Genomic DNA, 25047 nt, shown 5'->3' with positions numbered 1-25047 from the left:
TAATGATTTATTTGTTAACAAAATTACTGCGTCGAAACTGACTCTTTGTGAATAACTTTCCATGGCGTACACTATTTAATGATACTCTGTACGATGAAACTGGAAAAAGAGGTACGCGGGTAGGGTTTGATCTTTACCGCCAGCGTGATAACCGTGAACCATAGCCGCTGGGCTACAATTGCTCAAATGTATTTCCCGCTACGGATATAAGAGGTATGCATAAAATGTCAGCGTCGATTTTCTCAGAAACTAGAAGCCATCACACTAAACGCCGCTAGCCACGTATTCAGGTCAGGTCCCTCTACAATATATCTAAGACTCATGGAAATCCGTGATTAACAGTTATGATGGTGTCCTTGTGAGACGAAGAGATTGGTACTGGACAGAAATTTGAGGCGAACCGGATCAGACCAGTCAGAAGACTGACTGCTGGGAAAAAAAGAATGTCGGCTGGTATAATTCAGTTTGATAAACGCGTTTTCTGAGCTATGGTGTCTCAGGGGTTCCCATTTAAAATGGAGATAACTATTTCAACGACAACTGTGCCTTCTAGCTATGGTGCATAGTGCCACCTTGTGGACCCATGCCATTCACACGAATTTGCTCCGTATTGTTTTCTTCCGAGATACTTTGATGTCCCAAGTCAACGGCTAACCCCGTTCACGGTCGTGACACATATGAGCTTCACGTCTGCTACAGCGATGACGCACTTCCTCCTGAATCAATGTGGTTAGGAGAGAGTACTTGTTGCTACTCACGGCAGACGATGATGCCGTTCGTCAGCAGGAAGATGTCGTCCACGTTCTTCTTGAACTGCTCCAGCTCTTCGTTTCTTGGGGTGGCGTTGGCGGTAATCCCCAAGAGCTCCGATAGGTCGGTCGCCAAGGACGGCGCTTCCGTTTCGTTGAAAGCCATCTTCAGACACTGTACTATCTGAAAAAACGAGAAGAATGTATTAACAACTGTGGAATTTGGAGAACATTCGCAGAAAATTAATTATTCCTATGATAACGACTAACTTCTTCTTACTTTTACACAGCTGGCCATTCAAACTGATACATCATCAAACCGAGATGCGGCAACCCCATATCAGCAAGCATGCATATGCAAATGATAAGCAATTCAGTGCAATTACACAGCAACGCCGTGTATAAGTGGTAGTCAAATGAAAACGAGACAGATGGAAAACAATAAAGTAAACTACACTCCTGGAAATGGAAAAAAAAACACATTGACACCGGTGTGTCAGACCCACCATACTTGCTCCGGACACTGCGAGAGGACTGTACAAGCAATGATCACACGCACGGCACAGCGGACACACCAGGAACCGCGGTGTTGGCCGTCGAATGGCGCTAGCTGCGCAGCATTTGTGCACCGCCGCCGTCAGTGTCAGCCAGTTTGCCGTGGCATACGGAGCTCCATCGCAGTCTTTAACACTGGTAGCATGCCGCGACAGCGTGGACGTGAACCGTATGTGCAGTTGACGGACTTTGAGCGAGGGCGTATAGTGGGCATGCGGGAGGCCGGGTGGACGTACCGCCGAATTCCTCAACACGTGGGGCGTGAGGTCTCCACAGTACATCGATGTTGTCGCCAGTGGTCGGCGGAAGGTGCACGTGCCCGTCGACCTGGGACCGGACCGCAGCGACGCACGGATGCACGCCAAGACCGTAGGATCCTACGCAGTGCCGTAGGGGACCGCACCGCCACTTCCCAGCAAATTAGGGACACTGTTGCTCCTGGGGTATCGGCGAGGACCATTCGCAACCGTCTCCATGAAGCTGGGCTACGGTCCCGCACACCGTTAGGCCGTCTTCCGCTCACGCCCCAACATCGTGCAGCCCGCCTCCAGTGGTGTCGCGAGAGGCGTGAATGGAGGGACGAATGGAGACGTGTCGTCTTCAGCGATGAGAGTCGCTTCTGCCTTGGTGCCAATGATGGTCGTATGCGTGTTTGGCGCCGTGCAGGTGAGCGCCACAATCAGGACTGCATACGACCGAGGCACACAGGGCCAACACCCGGCATCATGGTGTGGGGAGCGATCTCCTACACTGGCCGTACACCACTGGTGATCGTCGAGGGGACACTGAATAGTGCACGGTACATCCAAACCGTCATCGAACCCATCGTTCTACCATTCCTAGACCGGCAAGGGAACTTGCTGTTCCAACAGGACAATGCACGTCCGCATGTATTCCGTGCCACCCAACGTGCTCTAGAAGGTGTAAGTCAACTACCTTGGCCAGCAAGATCTCCGGATCTGTCCCCCATTGAGCATGTTTGGGACTGGATGAAGCGTCGTCTCACGCGGTCTGCACGTCCAGCACGAACGCTGGTCCAACTGAGGCGCCAGGTGGAAATGGCATGGCAAGCCGTTCCACAGGACTACATCCAGCATCTCTACGATCGTCTCCATGAGAGAATAGCAGCCTGCATTGCTGCGAAAGGTGGATATACACTGTACTAGTGCCGACATTGTGCATGCTCTGTTGCCTGTGTCTATGTGCCTGTGGTTCTGTCAGTGTGATCATATGATGTATCTGACCCCAGGAATGTGTCAATAAAGTTTCCCCTTCCTGGGACAATGAATTCACGGTGTTCTTATTTCAATTTCCAGGAGTGTATATGCGAATGTAGACTTTCATGGCAAATCTCGATGATTATGTCTTCTCGGCTTATCAGCCGAGTCATGGCTTCGTTCTGCGGCAACGTTTCAACAAGTTTCCTGCTTGTCACCTTCAGACGAAGTGTCGTGTTCGTGTCCTGTCCGGGTGTTTATAGCCACTGGATTGCAGGCTCCTCTATCCCGTTTGCGTCTGCGTTTGCTGGTGCAGACGAGCCAGAGCGCATCTGCACTGAATGAATTTCGTCGTCAAGGCGCATATATTAACACACTGAACAGAAAGAAAAAAAAAACATCGCTACATCAAAAAAATAATTATGTAGTCATGATGCTTGTGATAACCACGAGAGTATTCCTGTTGTCAAACAAAATCGCACCCCAGACCACTACTCCAAGTGTAGGTCCAGTGTGTCTAGCATGCAAATAGCTTGGTGCTGGCCCCAACTGGCCTCCTTCCAACCAACACACGACCATCACTGGCACCGAGGCAGAACCAACTTTCATCAGAAAACACAACAGACCTCCACCCTGCCCTCCAATGAGCTCTCGCTTGACGCCACTGAAGTCGACAATGGAGATGGTTGAGGCTGTTGAGTTCTAGGCGCTTCAGTCTGGAACCGCGCGACCGCTACAGTCGCAGGTTCGAATCCTGCCTCGGGCATGGATGTGTGTGATGTCGTTAGGTTAGTTAGGTTTAAGTAGTTCTGTTCTAGGGTACTGAAGACCTCAGATGTTAAGTCCCTTAGTACTCAGAGCCATTTGAACCATTTGAGGTCATTGAAATGCACGCAGCAGGGCGTCTGGCTCGGAGCTGTCCTTGAAATAATCGATTTTTAACAGTTCGTTGTTTCTTCTAGCCACCGTACATTCTCGTGACCACCGCTCCCAGCAATCTGTACAGTGGCTACGTTCCTGCCAAGTCTTCCTGCAATATCGCAGAAGGGACATCCAGCTTCTCCAAGTCGTTTTGTATGACCTCTTTCAAACTCATTGAGGTGTTGATATTGGCTCTTTGTCGCCTTCACTAACACCAAGTCACCACGTCCAGCACCAATTGTAACTAAGCTCACTACCGTTATATTGTGTATTTAAAGCAAACCAAATTTGCATCCTCATAGTGGCGCTCTTATGCGACTGGTAAGAAATTTCAATAGACATCAACTTCCACTTGAAGAAACACACCTGCCAACTTTCACGCGAAGGAACATTTAAAACACATGTAAAGAATGATTTATACTACCAGCTCCTAAAACCTCTATTATTTTTCCTGAAACAGCCCGTGTATACAGTGAAAAATGTGCAACACAAAACTAATGTAACTGAAATTCTTTTTCGTGTTGAAAAAATCCCTTTAAACGGTGCATATGGAAAAAAAATTATTTTCTTTCTCGTCAAATTTTATTAAAGTAAAGTAACTAGATTTCCTGCTAAAATTTATTCTTATTTCGGTAAGCCATTCATCGCCGAATTCGAAAAATGAACTGTTTCGACAATGCTAGTATCAAAACCCAAATAGCAACAACAGCAATCGTTGCTTATTTTACGTAAATCTGCAGCTTTTCGTGGCTGTCGTCATAGAAGTCTAAGTCTTCTGTATTGTTGGCCCGCATTACATTCTTCAGAAACCGTTTACACACCTTCCTTTGGATCTTCAGGATCTTCCGGTGTCCTCGCTCACTTGCTCGAACTCCATTGTCGCGTTCACTTTTAAGAAAGGAAGTTTTTATGCTTTTGTTCTGAAGAAGTTTAGTTATTGGGTAAAATTTGTCGGCTACTGTTGGTGGTCCATCATAACTGGATAGGTAGCAATATCAAGCGGAGAAAGAGAGAAAGAATGTTCGCCAAAAACAACTGTCGTGGCGTAGAGATGTCTTCCTGGTTGTTGTCTGTGTTCCTCGTGCACCGTGACTGAGTATTTACTTCCTTGAAGGTGGAAAACCACGAAGCTGAAAAGGTGTAGTCGTCATCTCTATTTAAATGACTTTTATTCTTAGAGTTCCCAACCGATTCTTGGATTTCCCTCCTACAAAAGTAATATATTCTTTCGCTAGTACTCCTGTGTTGTCTCATTCTAAGTTTATATTCTGCCTACAGATTTCCTGAAGCTCCGCTATCACAGATTTCACAATTTCTTTTAAATGTAAAGCTTTAAACATGGCTGCGTTTTCAGCGACCGTTACAAGGTAAAATTAAAACAGTGCAGCTCTCGATCGCGAAAATGAAGTCTTTTTGACCTAGGTTTTGGCCACTTTCTTTTAAACGTGTCTGGTACATGTGCTCCTTAATCCTTTCTTTTATTGTCCATCCAGTGTCGCCTGTACGTGTTGTGCCACAGCCACTCGTCACTTCATAAACCCCTGCCGGTGTTCAGGCGTGTGAGTTTTGCGCCGTAAAACGTGTTTTACTTTGTACTGACTACAAAATGAAGATTTTTGCTTATGCGGTCACTAAATCTAGAAACGAACTGTAACCTTACGGTGCGGGAAGGCAGCTGCTGGTCCTTCTTATTAGTATAATTAATATTATTTCTTTGAAGGCCCTGTACGTAAAGAAACCACCACAGCCGTTGTTCTTCGGTGTATTCCGTCAGAAATTCCGCTCCGATTCCAAGCTGCTATTGTGCCTGATATGGAAGGAACGATAAGACAGAGTGTTGATCTCTGCTTGCTTTTGGGCTGGCTTGTGGTGCGAAATGGCATCTAAATACCTGTTTGTGTCTATAGGCTTTCCGTACATAATGTGTCCTAGCGCACTGTCATACGAGGGTAATCCCAAAAGTAAGGTCTCCTATTTTTTTTATAAGTGCAGAACTCTGTGTGGCAGTTGGTCACACTGCTATGAAGAGTGCTTCATGCGCTGTGTGTAAACATATGCGCACGCCGCGCTGAGGCGCTCAGTCTTGGCTTGGCAGCCGTTGAGAATGGGGCTCCCGTTGGATGTTACCGCCAAGTGCGAATTGCGCGCATTTTTGAATGCAAAGGGCACTGCACCGATTGAACTCCCTCGCCAATAGACGGAAGTGTATGGTGAGTCGTGCATGGATGTCAAAAATGTTGGTAAGTGATGTAGAGAGTTTGCAGCTAGTCGGACCGAATTTCACGACGAACAAAGGAGAGAGAGACCGTCAATTTGTGAGGAGACAGTGTTGAAGGTTGAGCAAAGCATGCGTGAAGATCGGCGGATCACCATGGATGATCTCTGCACGTTGGTTCCTGAGGTTTCCCGAAGCACCGCTCACAGAATTTTAACGTAAACATTGAACTACCTGAAGGTGTGCTCAAGATGGGTGCCACGCATGCTGACTGAGGACCACATGCGGCAACGAGTAGATGCTTCCCACACATTTATTCACCGCCTTGCAGCCGAACAGGACAACTTCCTGGACTCAATTGTCACGGGTGACGAAACCTGGGCATACCACTTTACACCTGAGACCAAGCAACAATCACGCCAGTTCATAACTTTCTGAAAAGCATGGCGGCGAGCTGGTATGACATGGGCGTACACACCCTGTCAAAGCGTCTACAAAAATGCATCGAGAGAAATGGCGATTATGTCGAAAAATAGCTAAATGTTCAAGCTGGAAAATGATGAAAACCATTGTAGAAATAAACAGGTCCATGTACCTATAAAAATAGGAGGCCTTACCTTTGGGATGACCATCGTATCTTCTATAGGGCAACATGTCTAGGAACGGAAGATCGACTCCAAGGTGAAGCCGTTTTTGGGATGAAAGTCATTTTAAAAAAAATGTAGTATCCATGTAGATCTTCTTTATTCTGTGGTCATACAACAAATGTGTCATCCACATAATGGAGCCAGCAAGAAGGCTTTAGTTGCACAATGCATTTGCCTGTTATTCAGAATGCTCCATAAAGATGTCAGCCACTGCTGTCGACAAAAGTAGCAGCACCAACTGATTGTTCATAAAGCTCTCCTTTGTATTTAAAATAGCTCAATTGTAGACAGAACTCCATCAGGTCACACGAACTTGGAGAGTTTTGTACCTATGATATCCATAATACCTGCAGCTGGTATGTTACTAAACAACAGACTACACGTCGAAGCTCACAAGGGTGTCAATCGTGCGAATATGTAATTATTGTTCTGGTGTTCAGTCGAAAGACTGATTTGACGTTGGCCGGCCGGAGTGGCCGTGCGTTTCTAGGCGCTACAGTCTGGAACCGCGTGACCGCTACGGTCGCAGGTTCGAATCCTGCCTCGGGCATGGATGTGTGTGATGTCCTTAGGTTAGTTAGGTTTAAGTAGTTCTAAGTTCTAGGGGACTGATGACCACAGCAGTTAAGTCCCATAGTGCTCAGAGCCATTTGAACCATTTTTTTTGATTTGACGTTGCACTCCACGCTACTCTATCTTGTGAGGGCCCATTCATCTCTGAATAACTACTGCCACCTACATCCGTTTGAACCTGCTTGCTTTATTCTTGAATTGATCTTCTACAATTTTTAACCTTCTCCCTCCGCCACACACACGCTTCACTCAATTCCTTCATGGCTTCATGTGTCCACTTAACCGATGCCTTCTATTAGCCAAGTTGTAGCACAAATTTCTTTTTCCCCCTTTTCATTTAGTACCTTCTTGTTAGTTACTAGCTGTTAACCGCTACTGCGCTCGCGTATCAGTAGTTCTAAGTGATGGTGAGGAAGTATACTAGTAATTTATGTATAAACATCTGTATATATAGTAGTGTAGGTATTTAGGTGTGTATGAATAAATACTTATAGTGCTAATATATATGTACATAATAAATGTGATTATATTTTTTCGTTGTACGTCGAATCTTAGTTAAAAATATTAAAAACTACAAATATTTTCCTTCTTATCGATTATATTGCAAGGTCTGAACACAGTTGCATAACCAATGTTTTTACCCTTACCTTCTTTTATATGGGAGTAGAGATTTTGTTGGTTGGATACAAGTGAGCACGCCATATAGCACCACTGTCCATGAGAAAAACACATTTTTTCTAAAAGCAAATTGGCAACTTTGAATGTGCGCCCCTGGGTTTTATATGGCCAATCCAAAAGCAATTTTAGCGGGAACTGCAATCTTCTAAAATAAAAAGACAAATCCGTCTGTATAAATGAGATTCGTGGAATGAAACCACTTTCTCCTTTAGCGGAACCGTTAATTGTAGTAGCCCTAACAATATTTTGGCCAAGATGTGTAATTTCTAAGTGTGTTTCGTCCCACAATCTGGTCGCATTAAGATTTCTCATTAAGAGGACTAGAACACAAACGTTGAACCTCAGTTTATGAGAAGTAAATCCTGGAAATTTCAAAGAGTAAAGCAAGTCTATAGGGCAATAGGTGACTTGTTCAGTGTCTATAACATTATCGTCAGATACTCTATATTGCATCCTTGTACTTGTGAAACAATTTTTTCATTTAGCTGTCCTGCAAATTCATTACTCGGCACCAAAGTAGCCCGTTCATAATTTCCCATATTTGCATGCAGTTCAGGATACACTTTGCTCACCAAATCTTATGTACTGTGAACAGTATCACAGAATTCACTATGTAATATAATCATGCCCTTGAGATCTGTATCAGAACGATCTTTGCCGATTTCCAGAACAACATCCCGAATATTGTGCAGATTTTGTGTCATTGTTAAGCTGCTCTCGCGTATTGCGTGTTAAACAAATTTTTTAACATGTTGCTCTAAGATTACGCATTTACTTCATCTCCAGGTGCGCCTTTAGTTATTATAAGGAAAGTCGGTCAAGACAGTGAATATTAGTCCGAAACCAACAGCTTACATTGTTGCAACATCCGTTCATAATCGTTGTTCTTATTGATATCATAAATAGGTATACTTTCGTGAACTAAATTCAACGACAGCCTAAGCACTGAAGCTCCGTTCCGCCACCATTGAGCAGTGTGGTTGATATTCCAGAGGAGCCTACTGCTGCAGAATTATTTCATCGAATTTGGGCTGAGAGCAAATTTAAAAGAAAAGTCTTACCATTTCCTCACGGGCGCTCGGTGCACGTCTTTTTGTTTGACGCCACTTCCGCAATTTGTACGTCGCTGATGATAAAATGATGACGAGGACAATATACCTACACTTGGTCGCGAGCGGAAAAAAAGCCGACCCAGCTGAGAATCGAACAGTGAACCCCAGAACTGAGCGATCTGTACATGCGAACTGGAGCACCTATCAGAATCTATACGACACGCTAGACGATGAACGGCTAAACTGCGACGAGCTTGAATCCATTTCGTTGTACCCTTATTATGCAAAACATATCAAACAATATATGCACACCCACCATCTAAGCCTGTTCGCCCTGACTGCTACATCTATAGAGTTCATTCCCAGTTTTTCTTTGATTTCCTCATTGTGGACACCCTCCTGCCATTGTTCCCATCTACTAGTACCTGCAATCACACTAGCTACTTTCATATCCGTAACCTCAACCTTGTTGATAAGGTAACCTGAATCCACGCAGCTTTCGCTCCAATACAACAAAGTTGGTCGAAAGATTGAACGGTGCACAGATAACTTAGTCTTGGTACTGACTTCCTTCTTGCAGAAGAGAGTAGATCGTAGCTGAGCGCTCACTGCATTAGCTTTGCTACACCTCGCTTCCAGTTCTTTCACTATGTTGCCATCCTGTGAGAATATGTATCCTAAGTACTTGAAACCGTCCACCTGTTCTAACTTTGTTCCTCCTATTTGGCACTCAATCTGTTTATATTTGTTTCCCACTGACATTACTTTCGTTTTGGAGAAGCTAATCTTCATACCATAGTACTTACATTTCTGATGTAGCTCTGAAATATTACTTTGCAAACTTTCAATCGAATCTGCCATCACAACTAAGTCCTCCGCATATGCATGACTGCTTATTTTCACATATCTTAATCTCACCCAGCCAGTCTATTGTTTTCAACATATGATCCATAAATAATATGAACAACAGTGGAGACAGGTTGCAGCCTTGTCTTACCCCTGAAACTACTTTACCATCAATTTACCGTCAGCTCTAACTGCTGCCTGATTATGTAAAGACCTTTAATTGCTTGCAAAAGTTTGCCTCCTATTCCATAATCTCGCAGAACAGACAATAACTTCCTCCTAGGAACCCGGTCATATGCCTTTTCTAGATCTATAAAGCATAGATACAATTCCCTGTTTCACTCATAACACTTCTCCATTATTTGCCGTAAGCTAAAGATCTGGTCCTGACAACCTCTAAGAGGCGTAAACCCACACTGATTTTCATCCAATTGGTCCTCAACTAATACTCGCACTTTCCTTTCAACAATACCTGAGAAGATTTTACCCACAACGCTGATTAAAGAGATACCTCTGTAGTTGTTACAATCTTTTCTGTTTCCATGTTTAAAGATTGGTGTGATTACTGCTTTTGTCCAGTCTGGTGGAACCTGTCCCGACTCCCAGGCCATTTCAGTTATCCTGTGTAGCCATTTAAGACCTGACATTCCACTGTATTTGATGAGTTCTGACTTAATTTCATCCACCCCAGCTGCTTTATTGCACTGCAATCTATTGACCATTTTCTCCACTTCCTCAAATGTGATCCTATTTCCATCATCATTCCTATCCCATTCTACCTCGAAATCTGGAACATTACTGATCGCGTTTTCACCTACATTGAGCAACTCTTCAAAATATTCCCTCCATCTGCCCAAGGCATCCACAGGATTCACCAGCAGTTTTCCTGACCTGTCCAAAATACTTGTCATTTCCTTCTTACCTCCCTTTCGAAGACTGCTAATTACACTCCAGAATGGTTTTCCAGCAGCTTGGCCCATAGTCTCCAACCTGTTTCCAAAGTCTTCCCAAGATTTCTTCTTGGATGCTGCAATTATCTGTTTGGCTTTGTTTCTTTCTTCAACATAACTATTTCTGTCTACCTGAGTTCTAGTATGTAGCCATTTTTGATACGCCTTCTTCTTCCTCTTACAGGCTGCCTTGACTGTGTCATTCCATCAAGCTTCATCCTACTTTTACACACTACTGTTCCAAGACATTCTTTAGCCACTTTTAGTACTGTGTCCCTGTACCTTGTCCATTCCTTTTCCAATGACTGTAATTGACTACATTCAACTAACTGGTACCTTTCTGAGATCGCTGGTATGTACTTGTGCCTGATTTCCTTATCCTGAAGTTTCTCCACTCTTATCCTCCTACATATGGACCTGACCTCCCGCACTTTCGACCTCACAACCCCAATTTCACTGCAGATTAAATAATGATCAGTGTCATCAAAGAATCCCCTGAATACACGTGTGTCCCTCACAGCCTTCCTGAATTCCTGATCTGTTATTATATAGTCAATGACAGATCTGGTTCCCCTGCCTTCCCAAGTATACCGGTGAATGTTCTTATGTTTAAAAAAGAGTTTGTGATTACTAAGCCCATACTGGCACAGAAATCCATGAGTTGTTTCCCGTTCCTGTTGGCCTCCATATCCTCTCCAAATTTACCCATAACCTTTTCATACCCTTCTGTTCGATTTCCAATCCTGGCGTTAAAATCACCCATGAGCAGAACACTGTCCTTGTCCTTTACTCTAACAACTACATCACTGAGTGCCTCATAAAAACTATCCATCTTATCTTGATCTGTCCCTTCACAATGCGAATATACTGACACAATCCTAATTTTCTTGCTAGACACTGCCAAATCTATCCACATCAGTCGTTCGTTTACATACCTTATTGCAACTACACTGGGTTCCATTTCTTTCCTGATGTAAAGCCCTACACCCCATTGTGCTATTCCTGGTTTGACTCCTGACAGGTCTTTCCCACTTCCTCTTCTTTCTCACCCCTTACCCGAATGTCACTAACAGCTAAAACGTCCAGCCCCATCTTACTTGCAGCCTCTGCCAGCTCTACCTTCTTCCCAGAGTAGCCCCCATTGATATTAATAGCTCCCCATCTCATTACCATTTGTTTGCCAAGTCGTATCTTAGGAGTCCCTGGTTTGTCAGTTAGAGGTGGGACTCCGTCATCTCCAAAGGTCCGAGGCATTTTGCTCTGATTGTTGCCAGCATCATATTTAAAGTACCAGGGAAGCAGGTTGCTAGCTTTACTTGCCCCGAGTCCCATTGGGTTTTACCCCTAACGGCTGAGGGACTAACCGGTGGATTTGGTAGTCTTTGCCGTATGAGCACAAAGGTGACCACGACTCATAATATGTCTGAGATGCCCAGCCTTATTCCAAAGTAACTGGTATCCCGACTGTCGGGACCACTTACTTGGCCACTCATACGTTGCCCGTGGTTCATGAACTAGGAAATGACTACAGGAACCCACACCATGAACCACATATATGCACACTTGATACAAAATTACAAAGTTAAATAGTAAATAGATTTTCCAAAGAGTAATTACTGATCTATATTTCGCGTCATATTCTTAAAATCAATAAAAAAGTCGTACTACACACTTTTAGCTTACGTTCTTCTTCAGCGTAAGAGCTCTCTCCATACCAAATATTATCAAAATTGGTTCAGCGGTTTAATCGTGAAATCGTAACAAACATACTTTTGCATTTGTGATATTAGTATAATTCGAGCTACTCATCCAACACCAACATTCTTTTGTAGCACCACGTATGAGAAGCTCATTTCCAGCAGGTACCAAATCCACACAATCTAATTTAACAGGAGAGATAAAAAAACGTTTTACAACAACAGAAGCATCAGATTATGGTTTGTAGCTTTGTTGCTATGCTGAGACATGCTGAGACACATCACGCCAAGTATCTCTGTTTACTGTATATTTTTTAATTGTTATTGCACAAATAAAAGTGGATTTGTTACCTTTTTGCAGAAAATTGTGTGATAACTGTTGTTCCGAAGTTACGTTATATTACTACAAGCAAAAAAATGTAGTTGACTTATTTCATTTGCAATGTTTTCTATTGCAGTTTACCCTCGTCAGGGGTTATTTGGACTATAATTAACTGAAAGGTTTAGACACTTTGCAATGAAAATTAGTGAGGATATTTTTATTTAACAAAATATTTTACTCATTATTTTCACTGCCACACGACGTGAACAATGAACTAAATGGCATTCTCTGGCACTTTCTACAGTGCTGTTATTACTTTGCAGAACAATATTAAAGACTGACTGTACAACAAAGTCTATAGATGACAAGGAGGAAATCCACGAACATCTATTGTTCATAAGGAGATTTCCTGGATGTATGGTACATGACTTTCGTTCCCGTGTAAATTAAAACAAATATTGATATTATAAACATTGAAATACACATGCTTCTGAACAAAGAACAGCATTACTTTGATAGAGATTGTCTTCCTTAATCACTTCATTGTCACTAACATCATTGGAAGATTGTGTACTGTTATCTTCATTCAGCTGGTAATAAATGTGTAACACTGCAGAAGAAAATACCATGTTCACAACCAATTTCAGACCTAACGCTAGCCTTTTAGTATGCTTTTTTTGTGTCGTGACATTTTTTCATCCACTTTTCCGGCCTACACTCCATAATTTAGTTAAAAATTCACAATGAACAAAAAAAAAAAAAAAGTCAGCCAAGTCCTTACAACATACAATTTCATGTAAACATATGTCGGCCATGTTGTGTGTGACGTCATTCCCAACAAGAGCAGTGATTGGGGATCTGGTTCTTCTTGGAAACGAAATGAGACTGGATTTGATACTTTTCGCCATGAATCGCAAGACGTAAGGGGAAATATACGCTTTGGCATATATACACTCCTGGAAATTGAAATAAGAACACCGTGAATTCATTGTCCCAGGAAGGGGAAACTTTATTGACACATTCCTGGGGTCAGATACATCACATGATCACACTGACAGAACCACAGGCACATAGACATAGGCAACAGAGCATGCACAATGTCGGCACTAGTACAGTGTATATCCACCTTTCGCAGCAATGCAGGCTGCTATTCTCCCATGGAGACGATCGTAGAGATGCTGGATGTAGTCCTGTGGAACGGCTTGCCATGCCATTTCCACCTGGCGCCTCAGTTGGACCAGCGTTCGTGCTGGACGTGCAGACCGCGTGAGACGACGCTTCATCCAGTCCCAAACATGCTCAATGGGGGACAGATCCGGAGATCTTGCTGGCCAGGGTAGTTGACTTACACCTTCTAGAGCACGTTGGGTGGCACGGGATACATGCGGACGTGCATTGTCCTGTTGGAAGAGCAAGTTCCCTTGCCGGTCTAGGAATGGTAGAACGATGGGTTCGATGACGGTTTGGATGTACCGTGCACTATTCAGTGTCCCCTCGACGATCACCAGTGGTGTACGGCCAGTGTAGGAGATCGCTCCCCACACCATGAGGCCGGGTGTTGGCCCTGTGTGCCTCGGTCGTATGCAGTCCTGATTGTGGCGCTCACCTGCACGGCGCCAAACACGCATACGACCATCATTGGCACCAAGGCAGAAGCGACTCTCATCGCTGAAGACGACACGTCTCCATTCGTCCCTCCATTCACGCCTGTCGCGACACCACTGGAGGCGGGCTGCACGATGTTGGGGCGTGAGCGGAAGACGGCCTAACGGTGTGCGGGACCGTAGCCCAGCTTCATGGAGACGGTTGCGAATGTGTTCTTTTTTCCATTTCCAGGAGTGTAGAAGTTCTTACTACATAGGTAATGGTTCTAAGTAGTGCTGCCAACTGTTATCTCGTTTTTCAATTTTTCGTATTTGGTACCTGTTGGAAATGAGCTTCTCATATCAAAAGCTTCTATTGTATTCTTGTCTCAACTGCTTATCGTCCACATCTCACATCTGTGGAAGGCTACACTGCACACAAATACCTTCAGAAAAGAATTCTGAATACTTGAATTTGTATTTTACGTTAACAAATTTCTGTTTTTGAGGGAGACTTTTCTTGCTACTGCCAGTCTGAGCTTTATATCCTACTTTACCATCGCCGCCTATTTTGTTGCACAATAACGCATCTACATTTAGTGTGCCATTTCGTAATCTAATCTATCAGTATCACCTGATTTAACTCGGCTACATTTCCTTCCCTTTGTTATACTTTTGTTGATGTTCATTTTATAATCTTTTTTCAAGATACTATCCCTTCCGCCCAACTGCTCTTGTAAGACTTTTGCTGTCTTTGATAGAACTAGAATTCCACTGGCAGACCTCAGAATTTTTATTTTTTCTTCCTGAAGTTTAAATCCCCTTTCCAAATTTGTCCTTGGTTTTCTTTACTGCTTGCTCAGTGTGCAGACTAAATAATATTGGGGATAGGCTACAATTGTGTCTTACTCCATTCGCAACAACTGCTTATCTTTTATGTTCTTCGACTCTTATAACCGCAGTCTGGTTTCTGTTCAAGTTATACAGGGTGAGTCACCTAACATTACCGCTGGATATACTTCGTAAGCCACACCAAATACTGACGAATCGATTCCACAGACCGAACGTGAGGAGAGGGGCTAGTGTAATTGGTTAATACAAACCATAAAAAAATGCACGGAAGTATGTTTTTTAACACAAACCTACGTTTTTTTAAATGGAACCCCGTTAGTTTTGTTAGCACATCTGAACATATAAACAAATACGTAATCAGTACCGTTTGTTGCATTGTAAAATGTTAATTACATCCGGAGATATTGTAACCTAAAGTTGACGCTTGAAACCTCCGACGTTCAGTTGCGTGTTGTAACAAACACGGGCCACGGTCGGCGAGCAGCATCTGCAGGGTCATGTTTACGATGACGACCGTCTTTACGAGTGTGGCTGTAGTGCACTGTTGTGGTTTGGTCTAACTGTCGCTGTGTCCGCATGTAGCGCTTGCTGCTATTGTTATTCTGCATTCGTCTCCGCACGCAGTACACCGTGTTACCAGACGTCCGTGGTAGTGTAGTGTTGTAGGAACTGTGACCATGGTGTATTCGAACTCCGAAAAGGCGGAGATGATACTCATCTATGGCGAGTGTCGACGAAATGCAGCTGAAGCCTGCAGGGTGTATGCAGAACGGTACCCGGACAGAGAGCATCCAACGTGCCGCACATTGCAAAACATCTACCGCCAACTGTATGCAACAGGTATGGTCGTAGCACGCAAACGGATCCGTAACAGGCCCGTCACAGGAGAAGCGGGTGCAGTTGGTGTGTTAGCTGCTGTTGCCATGAACCCACACATGAGTACACGGGACATTGCGAGAGCCGGTGGACTGAGTCAAAGTAGTGTCATGCGCATACTGCATCGTCACCGCTTTCACCCGTTTCATGTGTCGTTACATCAGCAATTACATGGTGATGACTTTAATCATCGAGTGCAATTCTGTCAATGGGCATTAACAGAGAATGCGTTGCAGTTCTACCTGTTTACCGATGAAGCGGGTTTCACAAACCACGGGGCAGTGAATCTACGGAACATGCATTACTGGTCCGTGGACAATCCTCGCTGGCTCAGACAGATAGAGCGACAGCGACCGTGGACTGTAAATGTATGGTGCGGAATCATTGGCGACCACCTCATTGGTCCTCACTTCATTGCAGGGGCCCAAACAGCTGCAACATACGAGGTGCATTCAAGTTCTAAGGCCTCCGATTTTTTTTTCTAATTAACTACTCACCTGAAATCGATGAAACTGGCGTTACTTCTCGACGTAATCGCCCTGCAGACGTACACATTTTTCACAACGCTGACGCCGTGATTCCATGGCAGCGGCGAAGGCTTCTTTAGGAGTCTGTTTTGACCACTGGAAAATCGCTGAGGCAATAGCAGCACGGCTGGTGGATGTGACACCACGGAGAGTGTCTTTCATTGTTGTAAAAAGCCAAAAGTCACTAGGAGCCAGGTCAGGTGAGTAGGGAGCATGAGGAATCACTTCAAAGTTGTTATCGCGAAGAAACTGTTGCGTAACGTTAGCTCGATCGCGGGTGCGTTGTCTTGGTGAAACAGCACACGCGCAGCCCTTCCCGGACGTTTTTGTTGCAGTGCAGGAAGGAATTTGTTCTTCAAAACATTTTCGTAGGATGAACCTGTTACCGTAGTGCCCTTTGGAACGCAATGGGTAAGGATTACGCCCTCGCTGTCCCTAAACATGGACACCATCATTTTTTCAGCACTGGCGGTTACCCGAAATTTTTTTGGTGGCGGTGAATCTGTGTGCTTCCATTGAGCTGACTGGTGCATTGTTTCTGGATTCAAAAATGGCATCCACGTCTCATCCATTGTCACAACCGACGAAAAGAAAGTCCCATTCATGCTGTCGTTGCGCGTCAACATTGCTTGGCAACATGCCACACGGGCAGCCATGTGGTCGTCCGTCAGCATTCGTGGCACCCACCTGTATGACACTTTTCGCATTTTCAGGTCGTCATGCCGGAGTGAGTGCACAGAACCCACAGAATTGCCAACTGTGGAGGCGATCTGTTCAACAGTCATTCGGCGATCCCCCAAAACAATTCTCTGCACTTTCTCGATAATGTCGTCAGACCGGCTTGTGCGAGGCCTAGGTTGTTTTGGTTTGTTGTCACATGATGTTCTGCCTTCATTAAACTGTCGCACCCACGAACGCAGTTTCGACACATCCATAACTCCATCACCACATGTCTCCAACTGTCGATGAATTTCAATTGGTTTCACACCACGCAAATTCAGAAAACGAATGATTGAACGCTGTTCAAATAAGGAAAACGTCGCCATTTTAAGTATTTACAACAGTTTTCATTCTCGCCACTGGCGGTAAAATTCCATCTGTCGTACGGTGCTGCCATCTCTGGGACGTATTGACAATGAGCGCGGCCTCATTTTAAAACAATGCGCATGTTTCTATCTCTTTGCAGTCCGGAGAAAATATATCGGAGGCCTTAGAACTTGAACGCACCTCGTACATCACGTTTCTACAGAATGATCTGCCAACGTTGCTCGAAAATGTCCCACTGGAAACGCGTCGACGTATGTGGTATCAGCATGATGATGCACCTGCACATTCCGCAATTAACACTGGGCTGACCCTTGACAGGATGTTCGACGGGCGTTTCATAGGACGTGGAGGACGCATAAATTGGCCAGCCCGTTCTCCTGATCTTACACCTCTGGACTTCTTTCTGTGGGGTACGTTAAAGGAGAATGTGTACCGTGATGTGCCTATAACCCCAGACGATATGAAACAATGTATTGTGGCAGCCTGCGGCGACATTACACCAGATGTACTGCGGCGTGTACGACATTCATTACGCCAGAGATTGCAATTGTGTGCAGCAAATGATGGCCACCACATTGAACATCTATTGGCCTGGCATGTCGAGACATACTCTATTCCACTCCGTAATTGAAAACGGAAACCACGTGTGTACGTGTACCTCACCCCTCATGGTAATGTACATGTGCGTCAGTGAAAAATACCAATAAAAAGGTGTTAGCATGTGGACGTAACGTGCTGTTCCAGTCTCTTCTGTACCTAAGGTCCATCACCGTTCCCTTTGGATCCCTACGTAATTCGGTGCTCTCCGATACACACGATCGAACAGCGGAGGAGTGGTACTCAAGCGTCAACTTTAGGTTACAATATCTCCGGATGTAATTAACATTTTACAATGCAACAAACGGCACTGATTACGTATTTGTTGATATGTTCAGATGTGCTAACAAAACTAACAGGGTTCCATTTAAAAAAAACCTAGGTTTGTGTTAAAAAACATACTTCCGTGCATTTTTTTATGGTTTGTATTAACCAATTACACTAGCCCCTCTCCTCACGTTCGGTCTATGGAATCGATTCGTCAGTATTTGATGTGGTTTATGAAATATATCCAGCGGTAACGTTAGGTGACTCATCCTGTATGTAACCTTTCGTTGCCAGTATTTTACTCCTGCTACCTTCAGAATTTCAAAGAGTGAATCAATATTGCCAAAGCGTGCTCTTAAATATAGAAATATTATAAAATGTAGGTTTGTTTTCTTCGTTCTATCTTTTAAGATAAGCCGTAAGATTAGGTTGGCCTCGCCATTTCGTGCATTTCCCTGCAACGAAAAATGCTTTTCTTCGACGTCGGCTTCTACCAGTTCTTCCGTTCTTCTGTAAGTAATGTCTACCTGTCGTATATACTGTAGATCTAGAAGTGAAATGACAGAGAAGCAGAATCCCCTGTGGTTAGTGCAACGTCACCAGTACGAGGAGATGTCTCCCAAGGGGACCATGAGACCTGTCCATCACGATTTTGACGAGTCTCACGAATACTATAGAGGGACCTGTCCTGAGTACCTAGCTTGCAGCTTTTCAAGCAACGGCCCCTAGTTTCCGAGAAAACCGATGTTTAAATTTTGTGCGTACTTTCTAAGCCTGTAACGTTAGTCACGTTTCGACCTAACTGAAGTAGTGAAGCGGCTAATGCAGCCATCACTCTGAAAGTACAGGTTCATAACCGACCTGCGTACTTCTATTTTTTAAATTTCATCGTACAGAATATCATTACACACTATATGCCTTGCAAAATTATTCAGAAATAGCCATTTTCCCAGTACTAATTTCATTAGTATGTCAATCATTACACCGAACTGTCTTCAAATGTGCTGCCTGTTTCTGGTTCGTAAATAAAATTCCAAATATTAGTATAACGTTCGTTTGATTCGTGGGCAGGGCAGACTGATCGGATACTTCACCGTCAAATCTATGTAGATGAAAGATAAGCTCTTTGTATATCATCCAAATAAATTGACAACCATGTGATGATTATTTTTGCAAGCACGTTAAATTTTTACGAAAAAATTCAGACGCTCCGAACTTGCTAAAGACTAATGGGGAAATCGCTTTGAGGAATGATTCCATAAAAAAAACACGTTCTTTAATTCTGCATCGGATTAGTGCACCTGCTTTCACAGGAATAATCGACGTAGGACATCGAAAAAGATCAAGGATGGGCAGATCGCTATGTACTATCGCGTAATAGGGGAGAGCGCGCCACAGGTATGACACGTGAATTGGGGTGGCAATGATTAAAAGCTGCGCGGAGTAGCCGCGCGGGTTGAGGTGCCTTCACACCGTTCGCGCGGATTCCCTCGCCTGAGGTTCGGGTCCTCCCTCGGGCATGTGTGTATGTATTTTTCTTAGCGTAATTTAGTTTAAGTTAGATTAAGTAGCTTGTAAGCCTAGTGACCGATGCCTCAACAGTTTGGTCCCTTAGGACCTTACTGCCCGCATCTCGTGGTCGTGCGGTAGCGTTCTCGCTTCCCACGCCCGGGTTCCCGGGTTCGATTCCCGGCGGGGTCAGGGATTTTTCTGCCTCGTGATGGATGGGTGTTGTGTGCTGTCCTTAGGTTAGTTAGGTTTAAGTAGTTCTAAGTTCTAGGGGACTGATGACCGTAGATGTTAAGTCCCATAGTGCTCAGAGCCATTTGAACCATTTTTTAGGTCCTTACTATCACCGCAATCATGAAAATAAAGGAGTTTTTCGTAGCGGCAGGAACTTCTAATGAAATTTCACTCATCAAATTTCTCCACGGAGTGCGAAGATATACTGCTGGCGCCCACCTTCATAGGGAGGGATGGCCGTCATACTAAAATAAGAGAAATCGGAGGTCGTACATAAAGATTTAAGTGTTCATTTTTCCCCGCGCGCTGTTCGAGAGGGGTACAGTACAGAAACGGCTTGAAGGTGATTCGATGAACCCACTGCCAGGCACTTAATAGTGAATTGCGAAGTAATCATGTAGTTGTAAATGGAGATCAAAAAACGCGTGGGCCGCACTGAAGTTGGTCCAAAAACGAACAAGCTTTTTGAATCTAAGTGAATTGTGTTTTTCGGTATCTCTTCCGAAAAATACGTGTGCCAGCAAATCAGTAGCTTCTATTAAATGGGCCGGCCGTTGTGGACGAGCGGTTCTAGGCGCTTCAGTCTGGAACCACGCGACCGCTATGGTCGCAGGTTCGGATCCTGTCTCGGGCATGAATGTGTGTGATGTCCTTAGTTAGGTGTAAGTAGTCTTAAGTTCTAAGGGACTGATGACCTCAGATGTTAAGTCCCATAGTCCTCGGAGTCATTTGAACCATAACTTACATAATCAAAATTAGAGTAGTATGAAGTTTTGATGATTGTAACGATCTTTTGAAAATAATTCAGTTTCGTGACTGAAACAGAATCGAATCGTTTAGTTTTTACCTCTCGGAATATTTCATTTTACCCTTCAGGGGATGGGTACCCTAGGTTGGGAACCACTGCTGTGGACTCTTCAAAGCCCGTGATTCACGATTCTGATGGTCACCTTGTTAGTTCCGCCGCCTAGAGTTGGTTTCGGGAAAAGCGCAAGTGTATTGGCGGCAGACTGGTCTGACAGGAAAGCCATCTGCGGCCGTCAGCGGGGAAGTACCGCCAGCAGGCCAGCCACACCAGCCGCGGTGACGCACAGTGGAGTGAGCTGGTGTGTGTGTGAGGAGTGTGCAGCAACAGGCGCGAGGCCGCCAGGGGCAGGCACGGCCAAGGAGAGGCGAGCAGCTAATGTGACCCCACTGGGCAAAGCGGGCAGGGGCAGACACCGCAGCGCCACACTTCCTATGGTAAATGAAAACCCTCGCCGTTGGCAGCGCTGTAGCCTGCAGGTTCGTTGGTAGGTATTTTACATTTTACCACCCTAGACGAGAACTGAAAATTGAGGCCTCCTCTTTTTTTACTACCATCGCTCTCCCGGGTATCCACCTCCCACCCCCTGCTGTAGCACCAGCATCCAGTGGCACATCAATGCAAATCTCCTGTTATATTTTTTAATCATTAAACTAACGTATCCGCTCCTGGTAGCTGAGTGGTCAGCGCGACGCAATGCCATACCTAACAGCCCGTGTTCGATACCCGGCTGGGGCGGAGATTTTCTCCCCTCAAGAACTGTGCGTTGTGTTGTCCTTATCATAACCACCTCATCCCCAACGACACCCAAGTCGCCGGAGTGGCGTCAACTCGAAAGACTTGTACCAGGCAAACGGTCAACCCGACGGGAGGCCGTAGCCACACGGCAAAAAAAAAAAAAAAAAAATTAAACTAAAGTGACCAGACGTCTCCATATTCTGGGAACACTCCTCAGTTTTCATGTTTTGTTCTCAGTTTCTTTAAAACAGATTGAGCACAATTGTCCTCAGTTTCTTATATTTAGTTCTCAGTTTTTGAAATTTCCCAAAATAACAGAAATAGGAAGAATGTGATGAACATTTTAAACTAGAACTCAACGGAATATACCAGTGCAATTCAGAAATTACGCTGTGCTGATGAGAGACATCCCGAAGTACTAAAATAGGTGAGCCGCGCGGGATTAGCCGAGCGGTCAAGGGCGCTGCAGTCATGGACTGTGCGGCTGATCCCGGCGGAGGTTCGAGTCCTCCCTCGGGCATGGGTGTGTGTGTTTGTCCTTAGGATAATTTAGGTTAAGGTGTGTATAAGCTTAGGGACTGATGACCTTAGCAGTTAAGTCCCATAAGATTTCACACACATCTGAACATTTTGAACATTAAAATAGGTCATCTGGATGACAGTGGTGTAACTTCGTTTGTTTTAAGTGGAATATTTTTTAGAATGAGGAATAAATCTCATTTTTTTCACTATCCACTTTCTTGCGATAAAATAAATAAATAATGTCTTGTTTGTATTTTTCACAACTTTTAGTAGCCACCGCAGTGGCGAAATGGTCTAAGCGATTGGCTTCTGATCATTAATCTGAAATGGTCCCGGGTTCGACTCCCAGTGTGGCATGGCTGTCGTGTTTTTCTGATGGCACTTGGTCTTCTCCTTCCCTGGAGTCAGTGGCCCTGAATTAAGGACGGGTGGCTACTTATTCCTCACAGTGGTCGTTAAACTCTAAGTTTCTTCAAGTACATTTTATCATTAACCCGTTTCTTCAAGCAATATTCCTTCTTCTCTAAGTAAATTTTTGGCTTCAGATTTTTTTGCTGTACAAAATCACAATGAAATTTCACTACGGAATCAAAACGTAGCTTTCTTCTTATGTGATGCCCCTTACGAGTGAAAAAATAATCTGAATGATAGTACTTTATTGTTATTTTATACTTATTTCACATGAAAACTATCACTCAAATTCATCGTACATTCACTGGACAATCATGATACGGTTCATAAATTCTTTGCTAGTCTTCGGCAAGCCAACGCACGTGCTCCGCTGCAGCCCTCAACAGATCTTGAATAATCAAGGTCATGTTTGTTTCCGTTTCGTACTCAGCAGCAGCTACATTTGTTACGAGGTAGGTAGAGACAATGTGTTTACTTTCGCCATACTAAGTAAAGACTTAATATTAGTAAACTGAAGGCGAAGAGGGGAGAAAGGAAAGGAAACGGAGTGCTGATGTCAGCTGCATCGTGACATCACGCGGAATCAGAGGCGACGAGTGAAAATGTGTGTCGGATCGGGACTCGAACCCGGGATCTCCTGCTTAGTAAGCAGGTGGCTTAACTACTGCCCATCTAGGCGAATCAGTTATATGAATGGTTAGTGCCTGTTCTTCCGGAGCCGGCCGCAGTGGCAGAGCGGTTCTAGGCGCTTCAGTCGGGAACCGCGTGGCCGCTACGGTCGCAGGTTTGAATCCTGCCTCGGGCATGGATGTGTGTGATGTCCTTAGGTTAGTTAGGTTAAAGTAGGTCTAAGTTCTAGGGGACTGATGACCTCAATGTTAAGTCCCATAGTGCTCAGAGCCATTTTTTTGTTCTTCCGGACATGTCTGAAAGAACAGACGCCATGCATGCATTGAAGGCTTGTTAATTAACTATTAAGTACGCTTTTCAAAAAGCAGTTAGGTTTTTTCATTTTTCTTCTTTTACATTTTTTTCTCTGCACTTGCTCAATTCTTTTCGCTGTTTCGTTCGAAATTTCAATATTCTCTCTCTCTAAAGTTTTGCCACCCTACGCGGGCGCCAAGTAGAAATGGTAGAACCGGCCCTTATTACCGGCTATAAACTGCAAAGTGCAGAAGGCTGCTGCCGGTACCGAAGCAACGTGACTGCAGGCAGAAGTCGTCTAAAGAGCTGCGGCAACACTGAGGCATTGCAGTGGAGACATTTATATAAAATCCAGTTTCGCAGTTGGTTGTGGTCCCAGGAAGCACCCACTCCAGCCAGTTTTAACTGCCAATGATCTCACTTCACCACAAGTACTGTAGGTTCAGCTCACTCTGTGATACAGTTCTATTACACTCCTGGAAATTGAAATAAGAACACCGTGAATTCATTGTCCCAGGAAGGGGAAACTTTATTGACACATTCCTGGGGTCAGATACATCACATGATCACACTGACAGAACCACAGGCACATAGACACAGGCAACAGAGCATGCACAATGTCGGCACTAGTACAGTGTATATCCACCTTTCGCAGCAATGCAGGCTGCTATTCTCCCATGGAGACGATCGTAGAGATGCTGGATGTAGTCCTGTGGAACGTCTTGCCATGCCATTTCCACCTGGCGCCTCAGTTGGACCAGCGTTCGTGCTGGACGTGCAGACCGCGTGAGACGACGCTTCATCCAGTCCCAAACATGCTCAATGGGGGACAGATCCGGAGATCTTGCTGGCCAGGGTAGTTGACTTACACCTTCTAGAGCACGTTGGGTGGCACGGGATACATGCGGACGTGCATTGTCCTGTTGGAACAGCAAGTTCCCTTGCCGGTCTAGGAATGGTAGAACGATGGGTTCGATGACGGTTTGGATGTACCGTGCACTATTCAGTGTCCCCTCGACGATCACCAGTGGTGTACGGCCAGTGTAGGAGATCGCTCCCCACACCATGATGCCGGGTGTTGGCCCTGTGTGCCTCGATCGTATGCAGTCCTGATTGTGGCGCTCACCTGCACGGCGCCAAACACGCATACGACCGTCATTGGCACCAAGGCAGAAGCGACTCTCATCGCTGAAGACGACACGTCTCCATTCGTCCCTCCATTCACACCTGTCGCGACACCACTGGAGGCGGGCTGCACGATGTTGGGGCGTGAGCGGAAGACGGCCTAACGGTGTGCGGGACCGTAGCCCAGCTTCATGGAGACGGTTGCGAATGGTCCTCGCCGATACCCCAGGAGCAACAGTGTCCCTGATTTGCTGGGAAGTGGCGGTGCGGTCCCCTACGGCACTGCGTAGGATCCTACGGTCTTGGCGTGCATCCGTGCGTCGCTGCGGTCCGGTCCCAGGTCGACGGGCACGTGCACCTTCCGCCGACCACTGGCGACAACATCGATGTACTGTGGAGACCTCACGCCCCACGTGTTGAGCAATTCGGCGGTACGTCCACCCGGCCTCCCGCATGCCCACTATACGCCCTCGCTCAAAGTCCGTCAACTGTACATACGGTTCACGTCCACGCTGTCGCGGCATGCTACCAGTGTTAAAGACTGCGATGGAGCTCCGTATGCCCGGCAAACTGGCTGACACTGACGGCGACGGTGCACAAATGCTGCG

The 25047-nt window shown here is 45.1% G+C and overlaps 1 protein-coding gene across 1 annotated transcript in view; it reads right to left on the bottom strand.

The window, feature by feature from the left end:
* The window catches only part of LOC126166925 (putative ammonium transporter 1), a 334629-nt gene that overhangs the window by 238548 nt on the left and 71034 nt on the right, over positions 1 to 25047 (bottom strand). Inside the window, exon 2 of the mRNA XM_049920442.1 lies at positions 759 to 933. Coding sequence (XP_049776399.1) covers positions 759 to 915 — 157 coding nt within the window. The 5' untranslated portion in view covers positions 916 to 933. The remainder of the gene's footprint in view (positions 1 to 758; positions 934 to 25047) is intronic.

The sequence above is a fragment of the Schistocerca cancellata genome, chromosome 1 (genome assembly GCF_023864275.1).
Source record: "Schistocerca cancellata isolate TAMUIC-IGC-003103 chromosome 1, iqSchCanc2.1, whole genome shotgun sequence".
Taxonomy (NCBI): Eukaryota; Metazoa; Arthropoda; class Insecta; order Orthoptera; family Acrididae; genus Schistocerca; species Schistocerca cancellata.
This window is presented reverse-complemented; position numbering and strand designations above follow the sequence as displayed.